This window comes from Notechis scutatus, chromosome 1, assembly GCF_049901735.1.
Source record: "Notechis scutatus isolate UNSWTSFEM ecotype Mainland chromosome 1, rNotScu1.2, whole genome shotgun sequence".
In the NCBI taxonomy this organism is placed as follows: domain Eukaryota; kingdom Metazoa; phylum Chordata; class Lepidosauria; order Squamata; family Elapidae; genus Notechis; species Notechis scutatus.
Window position 1 is genome coordinate 95,582,913 of NC_142009.1, and position 17,499 is coordinate 95,600,411.

At 37.3% G+C, this 17,499-nt stretch overlaps 1 protein-coding gene across 9 annotated transcripts in view; it reads right to left on the reverse strand.

The window, feature by feature from the left end:
- Nucleotides 1–17,499, reverse strand: part of LAMA2 (laminin subunit alpha 2) — a 423,950-nt gene that overhangs the window by 176,181 nt on the left and 230,270 nt on the right. For 5 of the 9 annotated variants that reach the window (XM_087972036.1, XM_087972028.1, XM_087972023.1 and 2 more), the window contains exons 16-17: nt 16,561–16,614; nt 15,387–15,500 (exon numbers count right to left, since the gene is read on the reverse strand). In XM_087972036.1, coding sequence (XP_087828162.1) covers nt 15,387–15,500; nt 16,561–16,614 — 168 coding nt within the window. The remainder of the gene's footprint in view (nt 1–15,386; nt 15,501–16,560; nt 16,615–17,499) is intronic. The other 4 variants (XM_087972045.1, XM_087972041.1, XM_087972015.1 and 1 more) reach the window with 1 other exon arrangement.

Sequence of the window (17,499 nt, forward strand, 5' to 3'; positions counted from 1 at the left end):
AACTGCTTATTTTTCTTAGGCGTGCTTTTGAGGAAAAATACTATCATTGTTTTAAGGTCCTGTACATCAGGAGAATAAACCAGTATACTAAAAAAAATGGATAAAAATTGACAAAAGATATATCTAACACGTCTGTGTTCCATGATTGAACTTAAGAAATATGAAAAAAGAAAATGACAGTTATATTGTTTCATTATTCTATGTTCCAAAGGTCTGGACTGTAACTAAGGAGCCTCAAGTCCATATTTAACCATATGGCTCATTAGATGACCTACTCCCTCAGAGCACAACGGGCGGAGGAAGCCTTCGTTAACCCGAAGACAGCGGCTACAAACAGCACACCGCGAGGACTCACCGGACCGCCACCCCGGCAGTAATCCACACTCCTCCTCCCTCCCTCCCCCAAAGCTTAGCGGGTGCTGCTACCACATCCACCCCCCCACCACCCACTACCATCTGTCAGTTTACAATAAGAGGGTTGCTGTTGTGACAAGAAAAATGAAAGGTAACATAAAGCTGCAAGGAAAAGGTAGTTGATGTTTCAATTTCTGTTATAATGCTGTAATAGATCTAGATTGTAAAAATCCAGGCAATCATTAACTGGCTGACAAAGAAAATACTGCTATTGATTGCTTGATTATTTTCTATTTTCAGTTTAATTGAAATGACTCAATGTGGCATACATTTGATTAAAAACATCATCACAGGTAGTCCTTAACTTAAAACCATTTATTCAGCAAATATTCGACGTAACAACAATACTGAAAACAGTGACATGACAGATCCTTACACTTATGGCATGGTTGTATGCATCCCAACAGTCATGTGATTGCTATTTAGGCGTAAATGCAACTGGCATGCATTTATATTGATTGCAATGCCCTGAGACAACATGATCACTTGTGATCTTCCCAGGTGGTTTATGGCAACCAAAGTCAGTAAGCTAGTCAGTAAGTTTCCAAATGACTATCATGTGATGATTTGCTTAATGACCATGTGATTCCTAACTTAATGATTACACCACTTAATTATGAATTTTCTGGCCACATATGTGTAATTCTCGTAAGTCAAAAATTATCAGTAAACTCAAAACAAGAAAGCGCAATGCTAATTACCACTAAGAATAATAAATAACATTATAAAACAAATACAAAACTCAAATCCTTTAATATTAAATCCATCAGTATTACATGACTTCCAATGAAGTTGGCATCTGTATGCAAATCCAATGTTAGTCAACTCATATGCTAGCTGTTACATTTACTGGTGGGAAAGAAAAGAAAAAGAAGAGCAAGAACAAGAACCAAAAACTGTTGAGAAAACTAGTAATATGTACAATCCTGCTTAGGAGATTAATTATTATTAATTATTAAGCCACCTGGAGGAGAAAAAGTTGGTGAGACTATAAATTAAGCAAAACAAGAGATAGGAAGAAAAGAATGTCAAGAAACAAGGGTCTTCATTTTTAGTTTTAAGACAGCCTGTGAGAGGAAGCAGATGACATTGAAGTTAGACCTTTTGTACGCTTTTGGATAAGCAAGAATCTCCAAAATCTAAAATGAACAATGATGATTTCCTATGTTTAAAATGATGTCACTGAAAATAAAGGAAATCCAGAATTTTTTCTAGATGACATTTTAACACTAGTACTAGTACTAATACATAGTGTCAAATCAAGGCCCAGGGGGCCGGATCTCGCCCATGAGGTGCTTAGATCTGGCCCACAGGGCCACCCTGGAAACAGTGAAGGACCAGCCCGCAGTGCCTCTGCCAGTGAAAATGGAGCTTGGGAGGGCTCCACAATTACACTCAGTACTGGCTCCCTCCAGGGTTGTGTCTTGAGCACCCAGCTATATGCCTTGTACACCTTTGACTGCTCACCAAGCCATGCAACAAACATCATCATAAAGTTTGCGGACGGAACGACCGTGATTGGTCTCATCTCCGGAGAGGATGAGACGGCATATAGGGCAGAAGTAGAGAACCTGTCTAACTGGTGTTCACAGAACAATCTGTCACTGAATGTCCATAAAACCAAAGAACTGATTATGGACTTCAGGAAACATGGACAGGACCATGCCCCACTCAACATCAATGGAGAATGAGTGGAAACTGTCCCTACAATCAGATTCCTTGGCATCCATATTTCTGCTGATATCTCCTGGTCTCCTAACACCAAGGCCATAGTGAAGAAGGCTCAGCAGTGGCTGCACTTCCTGCAGGTTCTCAGGAAAAACAATCTGGATAAGAAGCTGTTGCTGGCTTTCTATAAAGCCTCTGTGGAGAGCACTCTGACATACTGTCTGGGTGTGTGATATGCAGGCTCCTCAGCTGAGGACAGGAAAACTGTACAGAGGGTGATAAACACAGCTCTAAAGATCATTGGTTGCCTTCTGCCCTCCCTGGAAGACTTAGCCAGGTCCTGCTGCCAAAGCAGAATCAAGGCCATCATAGAAGACCCATCACACCCTGGCAATTAGCTTTTTGACCTGCTGCCGTCTGAACAGCGCTTTAGGTCAATAAAATCCCACACCACTAGACTAACAAATAGTTTCTTTCCCTGGGCCATCCGAACTGCAAATAAATACAAAGTCACTACCTTATTAAGATGTGAAAAGATGTGAAATAGAAATACCTCATTCAGATGTATAATAACATATTACAGTACAATCCATCTCTTGTGTATTACACTCAGCAAAGCATCACAGTAGTGTTGGATGTATATTTTATGTATATTTATAGATATTGTACTCTCTAATTGCAAATGGAGACGCGGGTACTCTATTTTTTTTATCTTCATCTTTAAGTGCTCTGGTTTTATTGTATTGCAAACAGTTGCTGGGGTGCAGCTGTTTCGTTGCACTTGTACAATGACAATAAAGTTCTTTTTCTTCTTCTGCATATGGCCCTCCCAAGTTCCTTTTTCGCTGGCAGAAAGTTGCAGGAGGCTGTCGCAGCCAAAAATGGAGCTCAAGAGCCCATTTTCACTGGAAGAGTGCTTGGGCCACCATAGGTGCCCCCGACATGAGTGATGTCGAACTGGCCATGCCCACCCCGGCCACGTCCAGCCCAGCTACCCAAGGTCAAGCACAACTCTGAGGCAGCCCTCAGTGAAATTTGTTGCCTTCTGTTTGACACCCCTGTAGCAGAGGTGGTATTCAGCAGGTTCTGACCAGTTCTGGAGAACCGGTAGCAGAAATAGTGAGTAGTTCAGAATACTGGTAGTGGAAATTTTGAATAGTTCAGAATACCACCACCAACTGGCCCTGCCCCCATCTATTCTATGCCTCCAAAGTCCTAGCTGATCGCCTGGGTCTTCTTTTGTTGCCCTGAACAGGAGAATGGAGCTGGAAAGCAGGTTAGTGGGGGTGGGGAGGGAATAGAGATTTTGCAGTATCCTTCCCCTGCCACACCCACCAAGCCACGTCCACCAAGCCACATCCACCAAGCCACGCCTACCAAGTCATGCCCACAGAACTGGTAATAAAAAAAAATTGAATCCCACCACTGCCCTGTAGTAATATAATACTAAACAAACATAACTTACTACCGTAGCATTGGCATCCATCAAGAGTGGCACAGTGATTAGAATGCAGTACTGCAACTAATTTTTGCTGAGTGCAGGCTGCCAGCTGTTTGGCAGTTCGAATCTCACCAAGCTCAAGGTTGACTTAGTCTTCCATCCTTCCGAGGTCAGTAAAATGAGGACCCAGATTGTTGGGGGCAACAGGCTGACTCTGGAAACCGTTTACAGAGAGGGCTGTAAAACACTATGAAATGGTATACAAGTCTAAGTGCTATTACTATTGGGGAGGAGTACAAAGAGATCAGAATAACAAAAACAATGCAACCCCTCTTTTATGCATATCATGACATTGTAGGAACATATGAATGGGGTGGAACATGTGCTGTAATACTTTATTTTGTCAATTTGACAAATGCAAGAACCAATGGATACCCAGTTATTCGAAAAGTGAGTGAGAAGGAACATGTCAGCCTAATTTATAGAATCATAAAAGTGTAGAGTTGGAAGGATCTACAAGAACCATATAGTCGGGAGGGCAGAGCTGGTGTTGCAATGATACGGCATGCAATCTTGGAGGTCTGAGATCGCTGCCAATATCTTTGCTCCTGGATGGTCCAAACGGATCTAAACCATCCCGAAGAGACAGTGAATGTAAAGAGCGCATCCTGTCGATCCCAGAGATATCACAAAGTCCCTGGTAGATCTAGGAGAAGCTCTTTTTGCCAACGGCAAAGAGGCAGCCATTAAAGCTGCTGAAGTTGGGACAGCTCCAAAACGGAAAAGAACGGAAAAAGAAAGTGTGCTAGTTTGGTGAGAATTTTTTCTTTACTTTAAGATTTGAAAGGACACCCTAAGGAAAAGAAAGAATCTGTAAAATTTTAGACAGAAGTGATTGAGCGGCAATTTTTAAACAGGAAGTCAAAGTAATACCTTTTTTTTCTCTTTGCTGGATTTTTTATATATGATTTTATATTTTGAAACTGGACTGTTTTTTTTTCTACCTATCTTTTCTCTCCTTTTTGACTTTATAATATTTTAGACTAGAGACTCCCTTCTAGTCATCTTTTTAAATATCTTTTTCCCTTTTTAATTAATTTTTTATTATATCTTGTTTGGAAAAGGAGGGGGAAAGTGAAAGCAGAAGAAACTTTGTAACACTGCCAACTAGAGGCTTGGAAATATTGTATGTCTTTTTTTTTTCAAGGACTTTGAGCCTGTTTGATAAGATAGAGGGAAGAGCATGGGAGACTATTATTTCAGGTGCTCTTCTGGGTTTCTATCAGTATCTGGAGTCTGGTGTTGAAGTTTACAGAAAAAAGACAATAAAACTCTAGAGAAGAGAGTTATAAATTTTAACAAAAGCCTTGGATAAGGTGCAGTGTGCTCTTTCTACTTTTTTTAAACTGGGCTATTTCTTATTTTAACAAACCCCCTCCTTACTAGTTTACTTTTTATAATAGCTATTTGGATCTTTGGCCTTTTGGAACTTGTTTTTGTCTTTCTTTTTGTTTTTGAAGTCTAATTTTTACGTTTGCATTTTATTTTAAAGGAAAAGTTTTAGTATTAATGTTTTCCTACTTTTTCTTTCTTTTAAGGGAGTAGTCTCTTTTCTTTATTCTCTCTCCCTCCCCTGTATTTTTTTAAATTTACTTTCCATTTTTTTTTGTGGCTTCCTTTTTTTGTGTGCATCTTTTTATACCTGAGACTTTTTAATTGGATTAAGGTGTTGAAGAACCTGAAGAACTTCTTTTTTTCTTTTTTAGTTTTTTATTTTCTATTTTTCCGCCCCCTTCAGGATTTAACAATTTTTTATTTTTTCTGTTTATGGTCTTTTCTTCCTTTATTGAGATTTTACTGCTATCTAACCAATCGATTGGATTAAGGTATACAAGAACCTGAAGAATTTTTTTTTTTATCATTACTATTATTTGGCTTCTTTTCCCCCCCACTATTTTTACTTGGAATCACAATTGGTTATTTCACCGATGGATTAAGGTCTAGAAGAACCTGAAGATTTTGAATTGTCTGAAATGAGTAGGAAACTAACAGCGCCTGGTCCTTCAACTTCTACTTCTTCCTCTTCACCATCTGGAGGACAACGCTCAATACAGACAATGTTACAGAAAGAAAAAGAACAGGAAAAGGTGATGCTGCAGATGATTATGCTTGGAATTCAAAATATACAAACAAGAACAGAGAATATTGAAAAGAGAACAGAGAACATTGAACAAAGAACAGGAAAAACTGATGAAAAGGTGGAGAATATTCAACAAATTATGATGAAGTATGATGAGAGACTCCAAAAAATTAAAGAAGAAGATAAACAAAGAGATAAGAAGATTGTAGATATTGATAGCAGATTATCTGTGGTTGAACAAGATAAAAGTGGGATGCTGAGATGGGAGATGGACAGATCAGAATTTTATCTCAAATTCCAAAACATAGAGGAAGAAAAGGGACAAAACCTAGCTGAGATAATGATAGAAATTTTGGCTGAAGCTCTGGAAATAACCAAAGAGAAGATGATGGATGGAATAGATGAGGTTTATCGAGTTTTCACAAGATATGCAATGAGAAATAGCTTACCAAGAGAAGTTCACATCAGATTTACAAAGAAAGCCATTAAAACACAAATATTGCAAGTGGCAAGAGAGAAAACATTGAAATATAAAGATAAGGAGATCGTGGTCCTGAAACAAGTACCCAGAAGAGTGAGAGAGATGAGAAGAGAATACCGATTTCTGACTAAAATTCTACTTTAAAAAGAGGTGAATTATAGATGGCTGATTCCAGAAGGTTTAATGTTCAAATGGCAAGAACAGAGACATAGAATTGATTCAACTGAGAAAGCTGAATTATTTTATATAGAATATTTTGGAGGGAAAGAGGAGAAGACAGAAAAAGAAAAGTCACTAATTGAATTCCAAGAGGACTGCCAAATAGTGAATGAAAAAGAAGAAGGTGCAGTAGGTGGAAAGGTGGAAGTTAAAGAACAACGTGAACCCAGATCTATGAGAGCTGCTAAACCTACTTATAAAATATAATCATGGAAGAGAAAAAACTGATTACAATTAACATGAACGGACTTAACTCAGCTGTTAAAAGAAGGAAAACTTTCCATAAATTAGAGAAATTAAAATTTGACATAATCTGCCTACAAGAAGTACATATTAAAAAGCAACATGAACAACTGTTGATACAGCCAAAATTAGGGAAAATATTTACTTCCTTGACACAATGCAAGAAAAGAGATGTGGTTTTATATATTAAAGATATTATCCCAGCGAAATTGATCTATACCGATGATGATGGAAGGTTATTAATGGTGGAAATAATGGACAATAATATGAAAACACTCCTGATTGCAATCTATGCCCCGAATGACAACCAAGAAGAATTTTATAGAAAGTTACACATTAAAATAATCGAACTGGACTATGCTAATATAGTTATGATGGGAGACTTTAATGGAATTGTAGACAATAAATTGTAGACAATAAAAATACAGCACAGAAAACAACAAAGCAAAACAGAAAGACTCTCCCTAAATCTTTTTTTAAAATGATAGATGAAATAAATTTAAAAGATACATGGAGGGAAAGAAATGCTAAGACTAAACAATATACCTTCTATTCAAACAGACATTTATCATGGTCCAGAATAGACATGATATGGATGTCAACAGAATTGTTAGCTAATATCCAAGAAATAAATATTGAAACAAGTACTTGAGCAGATCACAATCCAATGACGATTAAATGGAAAGGACAAAGAAGAAGATCTAGATGGATGTTAAATAATACTATACTAAAAGAAAAAGATTTCATACAGAGGATGGAGAAAGAACTGCCTTTTTTCTTTAGAGAAAATAAAAAAGAAGACACATCAATGCAGAACGTATGGGATACAATGAAGGCATATGCCAGAGGCTTGATAATAGACTATACAAGGAAAAGAAATACCATGAAAAGACTAGCCTCTAAGACATTAGAGGATGAGTATAAAGGACTTGAAAAAGAGTTACAGAAAATGCCACAGAAAAAGGACATTAAGTTAAAAATGGACATAATTAAACATAAAATGGGACTAATGGAAAAAGAAGAACTAGCACAGAAAATCAGAGGTGCGAAACAGAACTATTTTGAAGATGCAAACAAACCAGGTAGATGGTTGGCATATAAACTGAGAAAGGAGAAATAATCAAGGAAAATATTGCAATTAATAGACGATCAAGGCCAAGTTTGTTATGGAAGTAAAGAGAAAAAGGAAATTATATGAGACTACTATGGGAAACTATACATACAAGAGAATATTGATGAGGAAAGTGTTAAACAGTACTTACAGAATGCTAACCTACCCCAGATACCTAAAGAGATTGAAATAATGTTAGAAAGTAATATAACGATGATGGAGTTAACTGAAGCACTTAAGAAGCAAAACAATAGAAAGGCACCAAGCCCAGATGGACTTCTGGCAGAATTCTACAAAACACTACAAGAATCGCTGAACCTTCCATTGCTAGAAGTTATGAGTAAAGTTATGTTAAAGAAGAAGATACCTAAATCATGGTCAGAAGCTTATATTACACTTGTCCCAAAAGAGGAGACCGACCCATTACAAATCAAGAACTATAGACCTATTTCCTTACTAAACGCAGATTACAAAATTTTTGCTTCAATATTGGCAGAAAGACTTAAAAAATACCTAATTTTATCCACCCTGATCAAAATGGATTTCTGCCAAAGAGACAAATCAAAGACAATATGAGAGTAATCTTGGATACTTTGGAATACTACGAGGCACACCCTGAAAAACAAATGGCTTTGATATTTTGAGATGCACAGAAGGCATTTGATAATGTGAATTGGCGATTCATGTTATTACAGCTGGAACAGATGGGCTTTGGTAAAAAAATTATCCAAGCAATAGAAGCTATATATCATAACCAAACGGCAAAGGTAATGATAGAGGGAGAACTGACAGACTCTATTGATATAAGAAAAGGAACAAGACAAGGGTGCCCACTGTCACCTTTGTTGTTTGTGTTAACCTTGGAAGTGTTAAATAGAAATATTAGAGAAGAAAAGGGATGAAAATTATAAAGGAAGAATATAAGTTGCAAGCATTCGCAGATGATCTGGTTTTCATTTTAGAAGACCCACTAGAAACAGCATTAAAATTGATAGAAAAGATAGAGGTATATGGGAAGGTGGCTGGTTTGAAAATAAATAAAGACAAAACAAAGATTTTGACAAAGAATATGTTATCAAAACAAAAGGAAGAACTGACGGATGTATTGAAAATCCAGGTCATGAATAAGATCAAGTACTTGGGGATACATTTGACAGCAAGATGTAGTTCACTAAAGGAGAATAACTATATTAAACTTAAGCAGCAGATAGCACTAGATTTGGCGAAATGGGAAAATTTACAACTGTCATTAATAGGGAGAATATCAACAATCAAGATGAATATATTACCCAGAATTTTATATTTGTTCCAAACAATTCCATTTAGGCTTGGAAAAGATTATTTTGAAGATTTAAATAAAATTGTGTTGAAATATATATGGCAAAGTAAGAAAGCGAGAATAAAGTTAAAACTTTTGCAAGATGCTAGAATAAGAGGAGGATTTGGTTTGCCTAATTGGGAGTTGTGTTACCAAGATGCAAATTTGATGTGGGTTAAGGAATGGATAACATTAAGAAATACTAGATTGTTGACATTAGAAGGACATGATCTGTTGTTGGGGTGGCATGCTTTTTTATGGTATAAAGGAACTAAAACACAGGGGTATTTTAGAAGACATTATATACAAGAGTCTCTGTGGTTAAACTGGGAGAAGACTAAAAGGCAATGCTATTTGAAAATTCCAGTCTGGCTATCGACTATTGAAGCATTTTCCTATCCTATAATATATAAAAAGGAACAAACAGTTAGATATGGTGAAATATTGAATGAAAAGAGTGAACTTTATGCAAAAAATAGAGGAACAAGGTATAAAGATGAATTGGTTTTCATATGCGCAAATACATTCAAGGTATGATAAAGATTTAAAAAGAGAAGGTTTCTATGATAAACTGACTGACTTAGATAAGATTTTGACAGGTACTGATGAAAAGGTGATTAAAAAATTGTATGGATATTTATTTGAAACTAAACTAGAAGAAGAACAAGTTAAAGAAACAATGATTGCTTGGGGAAAGAATTTTGGATATGGGATTGATCTAGAGAAATGGCAAAAATTGTGGTCTCAAAATTATAAAATGACAATGTCAACAGCATATAAAGGAAATTTGTATAAGATGTTTTACAGGTGGCATTTTCCCCCAACAAGAATAGCAAGAATGTTCAAGAACAAATCTGAAAAATGTTGGAAATGTCATCAGGTACCTGGCTCATATTACCATATGTGGTGGGCCTGTGCGGATGCCAAAAAATATTGGATTAAAATCCACACTTGGTTGGAAAAAATGACAAAAAAGCATATAGACTTGAAACCACGAGATATTTTTATTGGGAATTTTACCTGAAATATATAGTAAAGAAGTGAAATATCTGATTGTAAATGTATTAACAGCAGCTAGGATTGTATTTGCCAAAAACTGGAAAAATGAGAAAATACCATCGCAGGAGGAAATCATTAAGAAAATATTGGAATGTGCTGAAATGAGTAGACTGACATTTGAAATCAGAGAACAAGATGATAAACAATTTTATAAAATTTGGGATCTATTCTATCAATGGTTAGACAATAAAACATAGTAATGAAATATGTAGATTTTTAGAAAATAATGAATATATAAAGATGTATTTTTTAATTATATCTACAAAATGATTGTAGGACAGATTTGAGATGATAATATGAATTGTCATAAAACAAATTAAGTAAAATATGGATTATCTCGTAAAACATGAATGAATATTAGTATAGTCAAATGATTGATAAACAATGATATTAATGTACTTAATATTTGATTGACAATATGAGAATATATGCAATGTAATTGTAATTGAAGACTACAAAGTGGAAGCACAAAACAATTTGTAAACCAACCGACACACTGTATGTATATATATGGAAGATGGCTTGATGTTTTTATGTTTTGTTTGTCTATGTTTGTCTTAAAAAAACAATAAAATTTATTTTTTTAAAAAGAACCATATAGTCCAACCTTCCATAATGTGTGGAAAGACCAGTTCAACCATCCCTGAACCATAGTGCTGTGGCCCACCAGCAGCTAGTGGAGCTGTCAGCAGAGTTGAACAGTGAGGAGGTTGGGGAGGAACATGGGCAGTCCTGGAAGTTGAGGAAGGCTTGAATATGAGGGCTCTATGTCAAAGGCAGAGATGGGGCCAGGACAGTCTGGCAGTTATCCACTGCCTTCGGAGGTAGACAGCAGTGAGGCGGGGGAGCAGCTGGAGCCAGTTCCCAGCCTGCGCATGCCCAGAGCTGCCAAAAGAACAATTATGAAGTAAGGTTGATGTGGGAGTAAAGCCACAGATGGACAGTGAATGGCCCCTCCCATAGGGATTAAAAGAGGAGCAAAAGGGGAGGGGGCTTTTGCAGGAAACAATTCGTTCATTGCAGAGTATGAAGATCTGTCTGTGCATCTCAGAGACTCTGCGCCAAGCCCTTCCTTGTCAGCACTGCGCTTGAAAGTATTTACTTGGCAGCTCTCCAAGCTAGATAAGGTCTGTGCTCCTAATTACACCCTTGAAAGACTGTTTGCCAGGCCTTTTGCTGAATGTGAATGCAAGAAATTCACCTTTGTTTAATAAAAGGGGTTTTGCCGGGTCAAAAAGTCTGCTTAGTGCTTTTTGGGGAAGCTGAGGTCAGAACACATAGCCTGTCCATCTAATAGCATCCTGCCACAATCACAAGGATTTTTGGTGACTCACAAAAACTTGGATATATGAACATGGAAACTCTTTATGTTAGGGGTCCCCAATCCCCAATTCATAGACCAGTACCAGTCTGCAGCATGCCAGAAACCAGGCCATGCAAACAAGCGAAGCCCCATCCGTGGGATGCAGGCAGCACATGAAACCATGGTCCTTCCTGTCAATGGAAATACCTCTCTCCACAGAACTGGTCCTGGTACCCAAAAGATTGGGGGCCACTGCTCTATGTTGATACCTTTAAGACCCTACATTGCTCTGATTATCGAAAGGGAGACCTTCTCCTGTATACATCTACCTGTCCAACCAGATCAAAGAGGGTCAATTCCCTGAAGATCTTGTGTTGATGAGATTGCCACCTCATATGGCCTCAGAAGTTGATGTTTTCAGTTTCCTGGAAGAGATTTCTTCAGCTTCTTCCTCTCAGGTTCCAGAAAAACAATCTTCTATTTTGCTCCATTTTACACCACAGGGTGCGTCGAAAATGAAGGTGGTTTGATGGATACATGGCATTTCTATCTCTTAGTTTGCATCTTTTCTGAGTTTTTAGATATTTGGGGTGGTCTTACATTGACATTGTTAGCTGCTCTGTGGTTCAGGAAAGAGCAGCATACAAGTAGTGTAGTCAGTAATGAATTAAAACAAACACACAAAATGAAAACAAAAAGATTTTACAAGAACTAAGGTCCATGAATGGTTTTGAATACACAAGGCAGAATGTGTCTATAGTGTAATATAATCCAACAGTTTATAGCTTGTGCTAGCTATGGAAGAAGCCATCATGTACATTACAATGACACCATGAATGTGTAGTTCTGCAGTATGCAACAGTCTGTTGGGATCAAAGACCTTGCAAGTTATTCCAACATGCGTATGAGAGGTAGGCTTTTTCACATAGACTTCGTCTTGATCTGAGATCTTATTATGAATCAAACTCTCAAAGAAACATATTTCAGTTTCTTTTTAACTATATTTCAAAGCTAAGGGAGATTCAAAAGAGGTATCAGTAAATTAGCTGCTTAAATTATCTGTTGTATTACTGAGAAACATGATGAATAGTAATGAGAAGTCCAAAAGGCGCAATACGACTTAGTTAGGGGGAAAATCCCTTTGATGTAGTGTGTCTTTTTACCTTTCTCAGTCTTCCTTTTTTCACTTCAAAAGTCTTATGATCCAAATTGAATTGCAGCATTTAATAGCCTGTCTGGGCACCAACCAATCCTACTTAACTTACAGCCAACAGAAATAGTTTTTCAAGGTTTAGACAGTGTGTGATTTTTCTCTGATATAGGTTGTGTCTGAACACTACAGAAAAGAGGACAGAGAAGCATTGTAAAACTGCAAATAAATATGACACTGCAGATAGATATGGCAGTGAAGCAGAGGTGGCATTCAGCAGGTTTTGACTAATTCTAGCAGAAATTTTGAGTAGTTCGGAGAACTGGCAAATACCACCTCTGACACCCCTGCACCCATCTATTCTCTGCCTCCCAAGTCCCAGCTGATAGGCTGGGTCTTCTTTTGTTGCCCTGCACAGGAGAACAGAGCTGGAAAGCAGGTTAGTGGGGTGGGGAAGGAATGGGGATTTTTGCAGTAACCTTCTCCCAGGAGTGGGGTGGGAATGGAGATTTTTCAGTATCCTTCCCCTGCCATGCCGACCAAGCCACGCCCATGAAGCCACACCATGCCCACCAAGCCACGCCCATAAAACTGGTAGTTAAAAAAAAAATTAATCCCACCACTGCAGTAAAGATGCTGTATGTTCCCAGTTCCCACCTAGTCGTCCCAGATTAAATTTATCTGTTGGCAACATTAGTACAGAAAACTAATTCTAAAATTAAACACTGGCAAAATAAACACTTCTATCCTCACACAACATACAAGCAACTGGGGAAAAAAGGTTTTGGATTGTATTCCATTTGGGACAGCAGATTCCAGGTCCTTTAGCCTTGCAAATTTTACCTCTGTCCAAAGCCAAGCCTCAATTTAGAAAAATTAATATTTGTTACATTACACTAATGAGCGGCATAGAGAAATTTAAGAGATTAAAAACCATTTTCATAAGATATAGTTTGTCCTGTAAACATGTCTATATCTATATATATAAAAGCAAAATACCACTCACGCGTCATCACAAAATCTCCAGAACCATAAAAAGGCTACAAACTTGAAATTTGGCATGTATGTTCCTCTTGGCTTCTAAGTGCTCACTAAGAAAGGATTTTTCAAAATGATCATCAGAGCATTAGTATTTCCTATATTATTATTAACATGCTCTGATGCTAAGGAGTTCTAGTCCCACCTGAAAAGAAATCTGCCCCAAATGCAAAACACAAACAGAGGAGTTTCAGTTTTAGTTTCACAGCACCAAGCAGCTTTAGTACAGAACAGTTGAGCTAAGCCACGCCCAGTCTCCTTATGGTCTCCTCCTTGCTCACACAGCAAATACTATTTCAGTTTCCAAAAAGCCTTCAACTCTCTCACACATTGACAGGACGCTAACCAGATGAATACGGTTGGATGCTGGTAGGCAGAGGCAGAATTTTTTCCCCTTATTTTCCTCCCCCAAAACTAAGCCCGATCACATAGTTTCATAGCGGAGTCTGGGTATAGAGCTAGTTAAATATAAAATTAATGTGTGATTTTTTTTCAGGCATTCATTCATGAAGGTACATTTTTAAAAATCCAGCAGTTTAAAATAGTTTAAACTGCAGAATACATAGATATTTCATACAGACGGAAAACAGGAAGGACAATGGTATTTCAAATGCCAGCTTGAATTGTAAACCCACTGCATTTTTATTTAGCTTTTTCCTTGAAACTTTTCCTTGAGAAGAACAATGCTGAGTTGGTTCAAATACTAGAGGGAATCTGGAATATGATATCCCATTCAACTGGCAGTGGCTCAAATTGAATTTCTGCAAGACTAATGAAATGAGAAATGTTGTTTCAAGCTTCATGCCATGTCAGACAATATAAAACTAAAATGCCCTTGAGTTAATCAAAACAGACGATTCAGAGTAATTTACACAGTCAAAATAAGCTGGTGAGCAGGCTGGAAACACTGGTACTCGGAGTATTATTATTCTGACTCATAAATGCATTTAATTCTGAATTAGTACGCAGCTGTATGATTTATGCATTCAATCAGGAAAAGGCACCTTTCCATGTAGCCTAAGCTATGTTTCCTTTCCAATCATTTTCTTTCGTAAGAATTTTTATGGTATTTACTGAGAATTACAATTATACTTGCATGATGTATTTACTATAGCAGTTACTAATAATTTTCTAGACTATTCTATATGTTAAGTAAATCACACAACAGAAATTAGAACACTGTACTGTACACCAGAAGGTTTTCTAAGCATTTTCTTTGCTATTTTGGATAAAGGCTATTTATGTTAGATAAATATCAAAAGTTTTCTTGCTCACCTTTATGCTCATTAGTTATTTTATCATACTACCGAAGAGATTTTTTTAACTTCAGAAGCAGTCCATTATAAAGATCCTTCCTATCAAATCACAGCTTTTTTTTTGTTTAATTAGTCAGCATCTGTAACAGGGGTGTGGTATCCTAGTAGTTAAGATCCTGGACTGCCACCAGAAGGTTGTCAATTCGAGACCCAAGTAAATGGGGTGAGCTCCTCTTCTTGCTCCAGTTCTTGACAACCTAACAGTTTGAAAGCATGCAAATGCAAGTAGATAAATCGGTACTACTTCAGTGTGAAAGTAACAAGTGTTCCATGCGCCTCGGCATATAGTGATGCAGGTCACATGACCATGGAAGCATCTTCAGACAACGCTGGCTCCCTTAGCTAGGAAAGAGAGATGAGCACTGCCCCCTAGAGTTGGACATGACTGAACAGGGGAAACCTTTACTTTTTTAAAAAAAAAGTTAGTATCTCTCGGGTAGTTAATTCAATTGCAACATTATCCTGAGCTGTCAATCAGCACTTACCAGGCACTCTCCGGTGATATCATCACAGGACTCTGCGTGACCAAAACAAGTGCATGGCTTACAGATTCCACCAACGATAGTGCCGTTAACTCGCCTGTGCCCCGGCCAGCATGACTAGAAAGAAAAAAGAAACATAAATAAAATGCAATGAAGAATGTTTAAAAAATGTAAAATGCCACTAACATGCAAACAGAAGCTGCTTGGTAAGATATCTATGGAGATCCTCAGTCATCCAGCTCATGGTTGTCCCAAAGGTGCTTTTTTCAAGAGGCAGCTGGACATTCTGGTTTTTCTTTGAAGACATTTAACTTCTCCTCCAAGAAGCTTCTTTCAGCTCTGAAAAAGCTTCTTGGATGCGAAGCTAAATGTCTTCAAAGAAAAACCAGAATGTCCAGTTGCCTCTTAAAAAAGAACCTTTGGGGCTTGAAAAGATAATGTATCACCTTAGTATACAGATAATGATATCGGATAGGTGGCATTCCATTTCTGCTGACCAAGGTTTTCTTCCCCTTGTCTTTCTTCCAAATCTATTAAGTTTTATGCCTGAGCATGTTTTGCAATCTCATCACCTTGCTCTGCTTTGCACTCTTCATTTGCTTTCTTTTTAAGTACTTATTTTGATTTTCTCATTCCATCTGTTTCCATGGCCAGAAATACTGTTTGCAACCCATTTTGCTGTATCCCCAAATTTGTTCTTTTGAGCAGTATTGATTTCTCAAACAAAGGTAAGCAGTCTACATATTAGGCAGTGTTGGACTTTAGGGTTTAGTGACCTTGGCCTGGAGGACAGATTTCTTGATTTTGCTGGCAACTGTGGCTGTTTTTTTCAGAGGCAAAGTAGTCAGCTTTGCAGACCACATACTAACCAGACTCCTGACTTTGGAACCAAGTGTCCTGAAAACCTAGACCAATATATTAGTCTACATATCCTTCTGGCATGTGTGTTGCTCGGTGGATGCTGTTGCCAGGCATTCAATGGTTCCACTGATGTATCAGCTTAAATGCCAGGTAAAAATGACTGACACTCCACCTGTTATTTTTCCCAAGAAATTAGCCCAAACTTTGTTCAGGTGTTTTATACAACTGAGAATTGTTTTGATCTGGAATAAAGGCTGTCGTTGTTAAAATCAAACAAAGAAGCTTGTCTCACTAGCATGATTGTTTGGATACTGACCTGAACTGAAAAGATTGAAGTAAGATTAAAAGAAGTCTTAGCTTGATCTTTCTGCTGAAAAGGCAAAATAAAAACAGAGAAGTAAAGAGTGGAAATAAGATAGCTTGACATTCCAATATGCAGACTGAGCAGAGTTCGAAGGCAAATTATTAGGGGAAAAAAGAGGTAAAAGGCAAGAGAAAAGATATTCCATAGCTAAAACATCAGTGCAATTATTTTGGATTAAAGGTTAAAGAAAAAGAAGACAAATTAACAGGCAAAAAGAAAGCATAGCTCTGATTCCCCTCACTTGTAGACCTAGTAGAATGAGAATTTTCATGGAAAAATTCCGTACAGATATGTGCCTTGGAGAATGATAATACACATGTAAAGATTGGTAAATATGTTCTATGTAGTCAGCCATACCACTGTAATTAGAATGTTAATATTTGTCCAAGAAATTGGGATAGGATTGTGAGAAATGCAGTTTTGTAATTGCATTTCATTCAAGCATAATATGATTTGGTTATGGTTGATTAGGTTGAGCAAAACCATATCATTTATAAAATGTGGTTTAAGACTTAGTGGTATTTTGAAAACCCAGTCAATTGTGTTGACAATTCAATAAACCATGGTTAAACTGTTTTATTGTGTGTAGGGGTACTTGGTACTTGATACACAAAATATCAGCACCCTATACAGGCATTTGATGTCCTTTCAAGAGAGCTAAAAGTTAGGAAAGCAGTGAATTTTCATGACTCTCAAACTACATTGCTTCATCCTATAGGTAGTCATTGACTTACAACAGTTTGTTTAATGGCTGTTCAAAGTTACAACAGCACTGAAAAAAGAGACTTATGACCATTTTTCATACTTATGACTGTTCCCTATGGTCATGTGATCAAAATTCAGATGCCTGGAAACTGACTCATATTTATGACAGTTGCAGTGTCCCAGAGT